The sequence below is a fragment of the Aethalodelphis obliquidens genome, unplaced genomic scaffold, assembly GCF_003676395.1.
Source record: "Aethalodelphis obliquidens isolate GAN/ISIS:26980383/991018 unplaced genomic scaffold, ASM367639v1 scaffold32, whole genome shotgun sequence".
NCBI lineage: Eukaryota > Metazoa > Chordata > Mammalia > Artiodactyla > Delphinidae > Aethalodelphis > Aethalodelphis obliquidens.
The window spans coordinates 5,661,678-5,676,955 of record NW_020837976.1 but is presented as its reverse complement, the minus strand read 5'-3'; the positions used below and the strand labels follow the sequence as shown (position 1 = coordinate 5,676,955).

The 15,278-nt window shown below is 43.9% G+C and overlaps 1 protein-coding gene across 3 annotated transcripts in view; it reads left to right on the top strand.

Annotated features, from left to right (window-relative positions):
* KCTD1 (potassium channel tetramerization domain containing 1) overlaps positions 1–15,278 on the top strand; it is a 90,231-nt gene that overhangs the window by 44,496 nt on the left and 30,457 nt on the right. For 2 of the 3 annotated variants that reach the window (XM_027127656.1, XM_027127654.1), the window contains exon 2: positions 1,151–1,329. In XM_027127656.1, the coding sequence (XP_026983457.1) occupies positions 1,166–1,329 (164 nt within the window). In that variant the 5' untranslated portion in view covers positions 1,151–1,165. Of the gene's footprint in view, positions 1–1,150; positions 1,330–11,592; positions 13,323–15,278 lie in introns of those variants that run through there. The other variant, XM_027127655.1, reaches the window with a different exon arrangement.

Here is a 15,278-nt window from a genome sequence, read left to right as displayed (position 1 = left end):
ACATTGTCTGCATGTTTGCAAACAATCTCTGGCTAAGTTATAAATCTGCGAGTATCCTTGTGGCGTTCGCCTAGCAGAGTTCAGACATAAGTGCTATTTTAGCTTATTCCTCAATCGTAGATTCTAAATACTTGACCCCCTTCATTGAGTGCCAGAGACCTGACTTGACTTGTCTGTGGTTCGGGCTCTAATTTAAAAGCAATCAACCATGTCTGAATAGTGTTTGAAATATTTATATTGTATCCATGGAAAGGATGTCATATTTTATTTTCTCAAGAGTACAGTTCCTTTAGCACGCTCTCGCTGCCGTCACGTGATGCTCCGTTTGCTCCTGTGGTACCGTTGCCTGTGGGGCAGCACATTGTACACGAACGTCTGCCTCAGCCCAACCTTGGGAACTTGATCTCTTCCAGGAGCCCAGCATGCAGAAGAGCAGCTTGCTCATGGCTCCCAAGCACATGCTTAATCACTGGAGGGGACATTCTTTTCAAAGTGTCCTCAGCTCCATAGTCTTATAGGGAGAGAAACAGGAACCAGATGGGTGGAGTGTGGGTTGATTTTTTTTTTTTTCATCTGTTGACGGATGAACTTCTGGTGCCTATTTGCAAGGTTGCTTTGAGTATGTGAGCTGGTGGCTAGACCAGTCATGTCCTCTTCTTCCTGATTTGGAACATAGAAATTGAAGAAAACATTCTGCAGAACCCAAGTGCCGAAGGTCTGAATTTGTCCCGAGCCCACAGCAGTAAGGACGTTTTCCAAGAGAAGGATAAAGCATATGTATTTTATTTAGAGTGGACTGTTTTAAGTGTTATCTTTTCATTTGGAACGAATAGTAGTTCTCCACGTGCCATTAACCAGTTGTTAAATGTGAGAATTCATTAGTTAAATAAGCCATCACAGTGTGTGGGATGATGTGAAATGAACATTAGCTCAGCTCCTTGTTTCCGAGCATGGGAAGTTTTCCTTTTCTTTGTTACAGAGTTGGGGGGCTTTTTGATATTCATTACAACAAAAGCGAGAGCTTGCTGATCTTCCAGATTTTATTGCCAAACGAATATCAACACTAGTCACTGGCTTCTTCTGTAGGGTGTATGGGTTTCCTTTCTCTCCACAAAAGAAGACATGTCTAAACTTGCTTATCTCTCTATAGGACAGTCGGCCCAATATGTCAAGACCTCTGATCACTAGATCTCCTGCATCTCCACTGAACAACCAAGGCATTCCTACTCCAGCACAACTCACAAAATCCAACGCACCCGTCCACATCGACGTGGGCGGCCACATGTACACCAGCAGCCTGGCCACCCTCACCAAATACCCCGAATCAAGGTAATCCGAAAAGCCGCAAAGTCACGCTCCAGAGTGCATGTATTTGATGATCTAACTGTTTTTCCTTTGACCAGCTTAGCAGTGCAGCCTCGCCAGGGCCAGGGGTAGGACATGAAAGCATCATGTGGGCCACCTGTTATGGAGGCAGCTCTGGGACATGACCGTAAATCTCCTACGAGTCAGGGTTTGATCCAGAGATTAGCCGAGTACGTGTGAAAGTGTCACTGAGAATGGGGTTCTGTGATATTTCACTCCTCTGAGAGCTTCACGTTTCTCAGCGTAGTAAACAAAGGATGATGATTTCTACCCCTGACCTTTCTTCTGTCCTCTTCTTCTAAAACACACTTTCTTATCGAGTCTTAGAATTTTATAGTTGGCCCAACTTGTGAACTGGAGAAAAAAAAAAAAAAAGAGAGACTCTTATCAGTAGGGCAGTATATTTAGAACAGTTGGCAGAAGTACAGAAAGATAGCCTTGTTTGAAAAAAAAATGAAGGGCAGTGGAAGTTATGAACGCTCGAGGCAGATAAGCAAATAGGAAAAGGGTATGAAGGGGGAGAGTGGTTTATAAATGGGCGTGTACACCACACTGATGAGAACTCCCCTCCCACGCCCCACTCACCCATTTCTTTTTCTTTTTTTAAAAGTTTATTTATTTATTTGGTTGGGCTGGGTCTTAGCTGTGGCAGGTGGGTCCTTAGTTGCAGCAAGTGGGCTCCTTAGTTGCGGCATATGAACTCTTAGTTGCAGCATATGAACTCTTAGTGGCGGCACGCGTGTGGGATCTAGTTCCCTGACCAGGGATCGAACCCGGGCCCCCTGCACTGGGAACGTGGAGTCTTAACCGCTGCACCACCAGGGAAGTCCTGCCACCCAGCCTTTTCTAAAGGAGTTTCCAAGGAAACAATTTACTTTGTGCCCCAGGACACCCCTCCTGGCTCCACCTAGATCTGGGGGCTGAGGCAGATCCTATTAGGGAATTTATCCTCGGGCCACTCGGCTGGTGGGTAGAGGAAGAGGCATGAGCTCACGTAGGCTGATGTCAGGAGAAAGGGTGTTTCTCTGCTTGTTTCTGCTCAAATGGAATGGAAACATAGCACTTGGGCTTCAGAAAAGCACTCTTTGCATTTCTGAGAACCTCCTACAATATGACAGGTATCAGGTAACTTACAGCCTAAGAAGAGAGCACTGACATACAAATCACTGTCATAACTGCACAAAGACTGCTTTTGTGGTTTTTGTTAGTCTCACTTCACTATCTGATATTTTATGAAGGAATGTGAAGGTTGAGAAAAGATGAAATATTTTCCCTCTCAATTTCCAGATTTCATTTCTACAATAGACATGAAATGATTTTTAAAAAGCAGATGTTATAAATTCAGTTACCCAAAACACCTGTATATTGGGAATTCCCTGGCGTTCCAATGGTTAGGGCTCCATGCTGCTACTGCAGGGGGCATGGGTTCTATCCCTGCTCAGGGAACTAAGATCCTGCAAGCTGTGCAACATGGACAAAAAAATAAAAAAAAATTTTTAAATGTATATTTTAAAATGAAATGATCATATCAGTCAGTTGTTAGTATTACTGAGTCTCCACCCTCCCTAAATGCATTGTTATTGGATGCTACAAAATTGTTACATGATGGTTGTATTTCTTAAGAGTATCGTTATATAAGGAGGTTCTTTTTTTAAAAAAAAAGTCTATTTCCATTCCTTCTAACCTTCTAACACCAACATCGACAATAGAAAATCACTGTGCCTCTTCAGATGAACACTTAATTCTAGGGGGCAAGTCACCAAACAAACATAAGTCAAAAAGCAAGTTTCGACGATAGCAGAATGCACTGGTCTGATCTGGCGGCCTTTTCCTTCAGTCTGATTATTAGACTGTGATACAGGAGGGAAGTTAGTCATTACACTATTTGCATGTGGTATAAATGGTAGGTTTTCTCGTGCTCATTGCAGCTGGGTGGGTCTCTTCCCACTGCCTAAGGCCCACCAGGGTTTTGGCTTTTGTGAAGCTCACCGGTGTCACTTGGCGTATTGGCAGTGATATAAGATAGACAGTGAGGGACTCTGTAAATTCAGTTCCTCTCTCGCAAGTCATTTGCCATTTCAATCGTGTCGATGCTTGGCAGTATTAAAGACCTCTGATAGTGTCTCATTTGGAGAGCTTTCCTCAGGCCAACTTTCCATGGGTATTTCTAAGAGTCCCCTTTTTGTCCCTTATTATTTTCCCCCTGAGACGTGCATCGCGTTTCATGGATCTCAGTACGGATTCAGCACTCTCGGTATCTGTACTGTCTCATATGGGAACCACTAGCCACGTGCAGCTTTGAGCACTTGACGTGTGGCTGGTCCAAACTGAAGTGTCCTTTAAGTGTAAAATATACACTGGATTCTAAAGACTTAGTGCCCCCCAAATGTGAAATATCTCAAAAATTTTATATTGATTTCATGTTGGAGTGATACTATGATAATATATTGAGTCGTATAAATAATAATAGAGTTAAATAAAATATATTAAAATTAATTTCACCTGTTTCTTTTTAAGCTCTTTTTTTTTTTTTTTTTTTTTTTGTGGTACGCGGGCCTCTCACTGTTGTGGCCTCTCCCGTTGCGGAGCACAGGCTCTGGACGCGCAGGCTCAGTGGCCATGGCTCACGGGCCCAGCCGCTCCACGGCATGTGGGATCTTCCCGGACCGGGGCACGAACCCGTGTCCCCTGCATCGGCAGGCGGACTCTCAACTACTGCGCCACCAGGGAAGCCCCTCTTTTTACTCTTTTAATGTGGCTACCAGAAAACACAAAATTACAGACGTGTCTCACTCTTTATTGCTGTTGCACAGCACTGAACTATATATATGCACAGATTTTTTAAAAAATCTCATTAAACCTCCCCCTCCCGAAACCTGATGCTTACACGCATCATAAATTGAATTTCTCTTTCACCAACTTAATTAGAAAAGATAAAATTGTTCATCTTTCTTTCTTGACCTTTCTCTATGCTTCGCTGTCACCTCTGTGCTCCCAGTGTCCTGGGAGCAACATCAAAAATAATACGTGGTTCATTAGTCCCAGGTTTGAATGCTGACGCTCCCATTTAATAGTTGTTTGGCCATGGATAGGTTCAATTTCTAAGTGCCTGTCTTCTGTCTTGTAAAATAGACACAAATACGTCTTCTTCCAAGGTTATTGGGAGGATTAAATGTGATTATGGAAAGCACGACATGGCCCTGTGCCCAACACGTTGTATTGCCTTTATACTTAATCTTCTGCCAAACCCAGCAATTGTTTCTTTTCCAACTGCCTTCCAAACTCCAAATATATCCCATTCCTTCATTTCCTAGACCACAGAAACAGCCTCACTTCTGGATACTTGCCTGGATTTATAAAGGCTCAAGGGCCTCCTTGCCTGCACCTTCTGGTCCTTTATCTTTTTTTTTTCTTTTTTTTTGCGGTACGCGGGCCTCTCACTGCCGTGGCCTCTCCCATTGCGGAGCACAGGCTCCGGACGCGCAGGCTCAGCGGCCATGGCTCACGGGCCCAAACGCTCCGCGGCATGTGGGATCTTCCCGGACCGGGGCACGAACCCGTGTCGCCTGCATCGTCAGGCGGACTCACAACCACTGCGCCACCAGGGAAGCCCTGGTCCTTTATCTTTAATGTCCCCACCTGTCTTGGAACTGCCAAGCTATCCCAAGATCATCTTTTTTTGTTAGGAGATATTTTTAAGCCTATGTCCAAACTTTTGGAAACAAGCCCTACAAGTAATTTATGTTTCTGTTGCTTACACCTAAAGCAGATGACACTGGCTGGAAAACAATGCTGTGGATGTTGAATGGACCACCGTGTGTTGCTTTGCTTCCTCTTGGATTTGGGAGGGGGCGGGGGGGGGTGCTTGGAAAGAAATTAAATGTTCATTTCAAAGCAGCAGTCAGTTTAATGGGACCCATCCACAACTTTCAGTAGTCAAAGATATAGGGAAGAAATAGTTCTTCATGCTTTTTCCGCAGATGTCAGATGCTCCTTCCAACTTCTGGGAAAATCTCTCATATATATCAACCTTTTGGGGATAAATTGTAGGACATTAGGTTGCCCCTGACCATAGAATTCCAAGTAATTCCAAGTTGAGCTCTCTAGATTCTGGTTGTCTTGAATACGTCTCATCCTACTGGACCACTCCCTGCCCCCTCTCCCTCTTGGAGCACCCTGGTTCCTCTCTCGCTCACACTTTCCTTGGTGTAGCCCAGTGGGGAAAAGGGTCTTTTCCTTGGTTTTCTTTTCTAGGATTTCAGGGGGAGATTCGTAGTGTAAAAGTACTAAGTTGTTTGTAACAAGTGATCCTAAAAGTGTCCTCCTATAATTTCAAAGGTCCTGCAAAGGGCCTTTACTCCATTTTGAAATATTGTGGGTGATTTTTTATTCTGTTTCTATTTCTTGTCCTCTGGGCTAAAGGCTACCTTTAGAACGTTGTCCCCAGAAAGTGGTACCTTGGACCACACAGCTAAACATTAGAAGCACCTGCAAAGCATCAAAAGGCCATGAAAGGCCATGCCCCAGACCAGTGAAACGGGAAACGCTGCGATTTTCCTAAGAGGTCCTGATTTTAACCATATGGCTTTGTATGGTCCCTCCAACTGAACATAGGCCTCTTACTTAATGAATCTCCCATGCTATATCATAATGGCCATTCCACCAAAGAAAATACATTTGGATCTTCATTTCTTTAATTAGCAAGGTTACCCGGTTCCACTGTCTGTGCCCCCACATGCCCTATTTTTTTCTTTTCTTTGGCTTGTACACCCTGAGTACGGATTCAATATGCAAGTTGACTTTTATATTTTACAACAAGGTTAATTACTTATGTTGTTATTCATTTCCATTACTGGGTGGTTTTTTTTTATTTTTTTATAAATTTATTTATTATTTCATTTATTTTTTTGGCTGCGTTGGGTCTTCATTGCTGCACGTGGGCTTTCTCCAGTTGCGGCGAGCGGGGGCTACTCTTCGTTGCAGTGCGCGGGCTTCTCATTGCGGTGGCTTCTCTTGCTGCGGAGCATGGACTGTAGGCGAGCGGGCTTCAGTAGTTGCAGCACGTGGGCTCAGTAGTTGTGGTGCATGGGCTTAGTTGCTCCACGGCATGTGGGATCTTCCCGGACCGGGGCTTGAATCCGTGTCCCCTGCCTTGGCAGGCAGATTCTTAACCACTGCGCCACCAGGGAAGCCTATTGAGTTGTTTTTAGCTAACAGGACTGGACATAAAGGCTTCAAATTAACTGAAGTACTGCATACATCCGTGGTGTGGTCTGTCTTTACCAACATTTCGTGTGAGATGCAAAACAGTTCTTTGGAAGTGTTTATGAGACAGAGGCTGAACCACACCACCTCAGTGAAAAACACTGTTCCCTTTCAGGGGAGCCTACAAGTCTCCAATTTTGGTTGCTATTTTGAATTGCCGTCACCAAACAAAACACCCAGTTCAGACCTGCAATAATTTTACATCAAATAAGTAAACCCAAAAATATATATATTTTTAAATAGATATACAAAGAAGATAGAAGATATTTAACAATTTGTTACCCTGATTTCTAAGTTGTAAATATCTAGACATATGGGAGGTGGACCTCACTTGTACTCTTGCCCTGAGCCCCCCAAATTTTAAGGACAGACCTGATCGTATCTGACTCAGAAATCCAAGGTACCCACTAACATCATTGGTAACAAAAAATCTAGGTATCTAATTTGTCGTAAGTAAGTAATATTGGTACCAAAGTACATGGCCTCTTTAAAAATCTCCTGCTGTTGACAGTGAAATATCTTCTTAGCCACATGTGTGTGTGATATTAAAGAAATGTTCTATGCTTTAAAAGAAGACGTAAGTCTGAGTTCAAAGTTAGGTCTGTGTCATCATTTACTGTCACCTCGAACGAAAACAATATTAACAGCAGTTATATTGATGGTTATTCAGATGTGGACTTTTTAAACCAAGAAGTGGGCAGATACTGCTGGTTAACCACACCTATGGGGTGGCAGTGAGGCAGGGATCTTAGCTAAAAGAGCTACTAACCTAGAGGTGAAAGACACAGTCTCCTGTTACAATCCCCTGAGCCATGCGATCTGCCTGCTTGACAGAGCTTTTGTATATTTTAAACCAAGTATATGAGTTAACTCCGACACAAGGAGATTATGCTGAATTGGTCTCTCCTAAATAGCAGCGGTTACTAAGCACACTGGCATATGTAGGTAATTGCAAAACTCAAGAGACTCAGCTTTCAACGTTGCAGTCGACACCCATGGCCACCCAAGGGGTGTGTGTATCTGGAGCTTCAGCATGGCGATGCCAGGCATGTGTGCCTTGCCAGTAGAGATCTGGTTTTGGCAGGCTTCACCCCCGATGTGCTGGCCATTCCAGGGTGGTTCCGTGGAGCTGCACTGAAGGAAAAGTGGGGCACTTGCAACGTTAAGGGGTTGGTCCGCACGCTCAGGACAATTGAATTCTAATGTCTGGATTTCCGAGTAACTGCTGTGCACCAGCCCCGGGAGTTTTCTGTAATCCCGTGTCAGGGCTGGGGGTTCCGTGCTCTGGCTTTGACTTCACAGTTCCAGTTCACGCTACGGTCCCTAGATACACGTGGTGCGTCCCACGTTGTCATCACACAGGCTCACGCTTCAGGATCTCAACAAAAATGCCCCCAAATTAATGCATCCTGTTTGCTGGCCAAACAGTTCCCTGAACTTTCTTTCAGAATGATTACATGGCACTGAATACAAAGCTTTTTATTATGACCTGCTCTTTAGATCAGCATGATTTATAATTCAGTATCTATCTCAAGTTTTAAAAAAAAATCACAGAATAGGTTATTGGGGGTTTTTAGATGAGTGGACATCAACCTGGCATATATAGTCTCAGCACAAATGGAAAAAGAGAACGTATCCCTGCTGCTGGGAAAACGCCTGTGGAAATGCATACAATGAGGACAGTCTAATGGTGAGCAGTTCTGACTGGTTGATCTTAAAACCAAAAAAAAAAAGAAAATTAGTTTACGGAGGGATTAAAAGGAGGAAAAGCACTTGGCCAATGAAAAATGGAAAGTTTCTCCAGGATTATAGGGACAAGTTTTCCTCTGCTCTGTTTCTTCTTTTCATCTTACAATAATGCTTTTCCAAAACTGCTCCTCACTTATATAGGCAAAGAGTAAATGAAACCAGCTTCAAAAGATTTTTTTTTTTTTTCAAAACGATGAAACTGGATTTTCTGTTTAGTGTTGAAAGTCCAGCTTCAGTAACTTAGGCTGCACTGCTGGCAGATTCAGCAAACTTCCTTTGCCACTTGGGCACAACATGGGCCTAGCTTTTAAAGTAATCTAGCTCATCAAGTCTTATCTTCGACAATCATTTAAAGAAAAATGCAGCCATGTTACAGGTACTGGCCTGTAGTTTTCCCTGTCATGTTCTTTTTTTTCATTCTACAGATTTATTCTGTGTTCCTTGTCAACCAGGGCGTACACTGGCCAACAAAAGTCCTTGCTCTCTTGTCGTTTACTTGGGGGCAGGAGAGGACAGACAATAAACAAGTAAACAATCAATTAACAATATTTGAGTTGGTAGTAAGTAAAGTAGGAAGAAAAATAAAACAGGATGAATAGCCTTGGGATGTAGTTTGCTTCCTATGTTAAGTCTAAGATAATTTTATTCTATGGTTTGTTTCTTCAGGATACATCTTTATTAGTTCGTCTACATTTTCAAGACAAAATCTAGTTTACATTTTAGAGTCGATGTAGAAGCAGATTGTTGTTGCTTCAGTATCACAGGTCACACCTTATCAACGGCCTCTTCTGAGTTCTGTGATTCACCTCCTGTTATCTGATGTGTGGCAAATACATATGTTCACCCTTCATCTCAGCAGGAGGGAAGTACAGGGTGAAGTCTACTGTCTGGGCTATGGGTGTGGAACAGCTCCAGGCCAGACCATCATCTTCAGATCACCTTGCTAGTTATATTAACCATGATATTTTTTTTGATATTAACTCAGTTCAAATGTCACTTCTTTTTATTTTATTTATTTCTTTATTTGGCTGCATTGGGTCTTCGTTGCTGCGAGCAGGGGCTACTCTTCGTTGTGGTGTGCAGGCTTCTCATTGCAGTGGTTTCTCTTGTTGTGGAGCACGGGCTCTAGGCCCGCGGGCTACAGTAGTTGCAGCATGCGGGCTCAGTAGTTGTGGCTCGCGGGCTTAGTTGCTCCGCGGCATGTGGGATCTTCCTGGACCAGGGATCGAGCCCGTGTCCCCTGCATTGACAGGTGGATTCTTAGCCATTGCGCCACCAGGGAAGTCCCAACCGTGATATTGTTTCTGGTACATTTTCTGTAATTTTGCAGTCGGTGGTAACTGAAGTTAGATTTGGTGTTGACCAAAGTAGGGAGTTAACAGATGTTAAAATAAATGTGGGCAGAAGGCCCTTGGAGGTAAACAGTAACAAGGCCGGCGGCTCCCTTAGCCTGATCCTTAGACCAGGAAGGTGAGGCCCCCCTTGCGCCCCCCACATGGTGCTGGTGCCTTTGATGGCAGAGCAGTAACGCTGGGTATTCAGCGTGAAACAACTCAGGACAGGACTGTAGGTCACGTTCTCGATTCTTATTAACTTCTCACTTGCCGAGAACTCAGCCTCAGCTTAGCTAGAAACCCTCTTCCTGAAAAACTCTTTCTTACTTAGTTCTCATCCTTGTGTTCTTGGTACCTAGTATCGGGCCTGGCACAGGGGACGTTCACAAGTTTGCTTGATATATGGATTAATTACTGGGTAAGATTCTGTACCCAGAGGCCAGATCCTCAAAACAATGAAGGTCAAGTAATTGAATAAAGCTATTCAAAATAGAAAGTTACGTTTAAAGCTGGACTGGGCTCGTTCCCTATATCATTCGTGCGCCGCCATAAGCTATTTATAGGAGGCGCTGTTGCAGATAAGAACACGCAGCTCTACGAGGCTCAGCAACGTGTTCAGTCTTATTCGGCAAATGGGGAAGAGCCAGGATTCCAACTCCCACTCTGACTCCAGGGCCTTGGTTTTTTAATTCTTCTATAGCCATGCTTCTCAATCCTGGGGGCATGTTAGAATCATCTGGGATTCAAAAAACAACCTGGTCCTTCCCACAAAGTTTCTGATTTCATTGGTCTGGACCTGGGCATGGGATTTGCTAACGCTTCCCGTGGTCAGCTATGCAGTCCATCTTCCCACCTTCTGGAACTGTGTTCTAAAGGTGAGCTTTAGCCAAGGGGACAGCTCTTCTACAATATCTCAAGCTATTTTATTCTCCAGGTGGCCTTCACCTAACTCTGGGTCAGTGCTGGGGCATGTGTGAGCCCTGCCACCCCCGTGGTGCCGGAGCTCCCGGCCTGGTCTCCTGCCGTCCAGTGTCATACAAATACAGTGCTATCATTTTCTATGTGTGTCATGACTTTAAAAAGTCTGCAAAGCACCGCCTTAGACTGGGCAATGGGATAAATGAATCTTGTTCTTATTTGCCTGTGGGTTTCAGGAAGCTCTTTTTTTCATGCCCCCATGTCCAGTGCACACAGTCATCCCACAGCAAGGGACAAAGTTGGCCTTGGACCAGTGATCTTGCCACCTGCTGATGGCCACTGGGTTGACCTGTGAAGAGAAAATCATTAGCACAACATTCAGTAACCAGCTTCGGCCCCAGCACGCTGTGCCCACGGGAAGGAGTGGTCTACCGGGTGCCAGGATACGTAGGGCTGCTAATCAGGTTAGGGGCATCTAGGTCCACTGATGTGTTAGTCACCGCCTCTCTGCTGGCCTCCTCCCTTTCCCGTTGCTACTGGAGCAGCGGACCCGAGTGCCCCGCGATATAGCAAACTATCGCAGGTTCACACCACTGCACAAAACACACGTGCCTGCACCAATCAGAAAAATTGTTTTCAAAAAGTTTTAAATTTATTTCTAAAACATGCCCTCTAAGCTTACGCTTTAAGTTTTAAAACAAATAATACATCTACCAGTAGTCTTCAGTGCTTTGAACTGTGCCTGGCAATGCTTGATAAATATTGGTCGAATGTTGAATGAGTTTTGCTTAGTTGACTTGAGCGAGTTTTGTTCTGACCTGGAGCAGCTCAGCCATCACAGGGCTGCTGCAGTGTGAAGGTCAAACATTTTGAATCATCAGGTGCTAACAGTGATGTCAGATCGTAACGGCAAGCCTAGTCCAATCTGGGCAGCAAAGATTAACATCCTTTTTCCTTCAAGGCAGAGAGAGACCAGAAAGGAATTTTCTAGGCTAATTACGCTGAAGGGAAAAGGTAAGGAGAAGGGAATACATCAATCCAGTCACAACCCAGAGACCAATGAGCCAGATTAACAGAAGGGTGACACCTGCCTTCAGAATGTTTTCCTCCAACTGAGCCCCTCCTCCCTGAGCCCCTCGGATCATCTCCAGATGCTTGAAAGAATGCAGATTCCTTGTCTCCGGCCGCCATCTGTATCCCAGGATGTGAGGGAAATGAGCAGTTTTCATTGGCATCCAGGTAATCCGCCTGCATCTCCGAGTTTGGGCCACAGATCTGCAGAGGAGGGCAGTGAAGCAGCAATGCATCCCCCTGCAGCATGGCGGGGACAGCGGTGGTGTGGCTAGAGACACAGTGTTGGAGCGAGGCTTTTCTTAGTGCTTCTGGCTGGATTCTCAGCACTTGGGACAATAATATGGACTGTGCTCATTTTGATCTGTCGTGATAAATGGTGTCACTGGGCAACGCCAGCGTTGTTTTTGCCCTGTGTTCGTTATTGTACTTTCATGTTTCCTGCCTCATCATACAAGAAGTACTTTGATAATAAACTATATGTTCTATTTACTTGTGCGAAAAAGTTAATTCATAGGTATTTCGTAGAAGATTCTGGTAATTTCCTACAAGGTTAATATGTTCCACTTTACTGTGTTCTTGAGAACAGTTCCAGTAGAAGGGCTTAAAATTGACAGTGTTATTTTCCACAACCCAGCTCACATATCTCCTATGACTTTGGTTCCTTAAATCCTGTAGTTTCTGTTGGTCACATAACTCTGATTCTGGCTGAGGGCTTCGTTTGAGAGCTTTTTTATGGCAAATGAGAACCAACGTTAATTTTAGGTGAATTTCCAAAAGACAAACCACATTTTGGCTATGTAGAGAGCTTTGTGGGCCGAATATCACACCCCAGAGCTTGTGTCTACCATATAGCTCTTAATTCCGTCTTCCCAGACCGCTATGGTCTACTTTGCAGAGAGATGAAATCTCTCCGTATCTCTCTGTGCAGGATACAGCGAGGTGTCTATGCTGTGTGTATTCTTGCCTGGAATAAAACAATGCACAAGTTATTCTCAAGTTGGGGGAGTCTTTTTTATTAAGCCAATGCAGAAAATAAACTTCCCCTCCCTTAATTTCTGAAGAGAAGCATTTATTCAAAACAAAATCACATGATGTTATAATTTGCATGTGAACTCTGAGGACTTAAAACTCTGAAAGTCACACTGAAGGATCCCTTATGGGTCCACTGAACACCCAGATGCCCTCTGCTGAAACTTGAGCTGTGGTCTTAGAAGAGTCCGTTTCACTGCGTCTGCCATGTCTGCCAGTTTGTTCTATTATCAGTATATAAATAATCCATTAAAATGCCATTTCTTTTCATTAGAAATGCAGGATTTATTGACTCAAGTTGATGAATTATCAATATTATGCTTCTGAATGGTTACTCTCAAGGTGCCTGGAGATAGAAAGTAGCAACGATTTGTCTCCAAAATAGCAAGCTGAAGTGGGTGCCTAATGCTTGACGTGTGGCTTCTGAATATGCCCAGGGTGGTCCTGGTGGGAGGATGAGGGATGTGAGAGGTGGTGAGGGATGAGAAGTCAGTTGTGCTCTTACAAGGCGTATGCATTTCATGTGGTCATACTCCAAAGGCAGACACCCAGAAGTTCCAACTGGGTGGCAATTCCATTTGCAAAAAAGAAAAGTTAAAAAAAACCCCAAAACTTTCTTCGGTCCCACCATTATAACAGTTTTTTGCTGGACTGTCTGAATCTAATCGAGATTCAGTGTCAGTAGAAATGACACAGTCACTTGGATAATGGCTTCCTGCTGCCACATAAATGCCATGTGTCGATTTGCTTAGTAATGACCTTGCTGTTTATCTTTTTTGGTGGTAATGATTATTTTTACCCCTGTGCACCTTTTCTTATTGTGTTCCCCATATTCAGAAGGTAAATTACAACTGTGCGTAACAGCTAACCACCACTTTCAAACAGTGGTGGAACTCACCAGGTTCAGAGGGCTTCATAACCGAGAGGTGAATCTGAACTCACCCAGACCTGTTTCCATGATTTGAGCTGAACGTGCTCCATAACTCCCACCCAGCCTCATTAGGGCTTGGCTAGGTGCCTGCCACCCCTCCAAAAATTGATTTTTTTTTTTTTTTTTAAAAAAAACAGCTTAGAAGATCCTGAGGGCTTCAGAGCTTACCTGAAAAATGAAAACCCTTCTAGTCTCAAAGCGGTGCAAGAGAGCTAATGTCAAAGAAAAAAGAAGGATCTTTTGAGTGTATCCTGCTGATCCATAATCTTAGTGGTACTTGAGGTTCTTCATCACAACATCACCATCTTGATGATACGTTACAGAAGGAACAAGGTGGCATGAAGGGTGGAATTCAGAGAAAATTGTTGGACACGTTAAAATGGGCCGGAATAAAGGTTATAACAGCGAAGCAAACCTGGGGAGCCATGATCAGTGTGAATGAAGCTCTGGTCTCCACTCTGGCAGACATCTGTGACGATCACAAAAACCCAACAGTGACGACACAGTCTGTATTTCCAAACACACGTCCTGACAGGCTCTTGAAGAACCCATCTGTAATCCTTTATGTAGATGCAAAAGCTTCGAGAAAGTAGTTATTTGTAAAAGAAGTTTGGCTTTAGTGTACTTTCACTCAGGACTTGCAAATGAAAAGTTATGTGAACAAAAGACAGGGGAAGCAAATGGTTATCAAATGACTCCTGCAGTCTGTCCCGTTCTCTATATGATCATAGAAAGGAAGAAGAAACATGAGAAATTCTTGTCATTAGCTGGGATACTTTTGTTTCTTCAAATGTTTTGCAGCTCAGGGCTTGGCTCTGGTTTTTGTTGGAAGGGACGGGAAGAAACATCGATAGATACACCCACCGCCCAGCGAGTGTGTGGACTGGCTTGATGCCTTTGGGTAAATTCTTAAACTGTGGTAAACCAAGCCTGAGCCCCAGAAGGGCGTGGAGGGTTGCACAAGGCACACACCTGTGACAGCACATCGTTGACCGTGGTACAGCCAAAGGCAGGTGCTGTGAACAGCCACTTTCCTTATTTCTCAACCCCACACACCCGAGAATGTTGTCTTTGAATCACGAGCTGATACAAACTTCATATTTTTCACATGTCACTTTTGATTTGGTGACTATGTAAATAATCTTGCGACATCAATTCGAAATCTTACGCTTCTCAGAGTACAAAGCCAACCAGGTACAACATGCATTGTGGTTTGAAGAGGCAATTAGACGGTGTTTCCAACAAAAGGGTAGGGTGGACATTTTTTATATTCTTTCAAATGTGTAGATCCTTCTGAAGCTCTGTAAACATGACTCTTGTCCAATTAGCAACTTTCTTTCCTTCTTCTAAGGAGGTATAACTCACAGTCCTGGGGCTAAATCTCCTCCCTTTGTCTTCGTCATCTCAAACTCAAAAGCCTAGTTTCTGAAAGTGCTTTTAAGCCTCCTAGTCACTCTGAAGTCATACAGTGACAGAATAATTCATTTTCATTCATCCAACCACCTTTCAATACTCCTGAGTATTTGAATGATACTCATAAGACTCTTGAACGGTGTCGGTAATGACGTGTGTGTGTGTGTGTGTGTGTGTGTGTGTGTGTGTGTGTGTGTGTG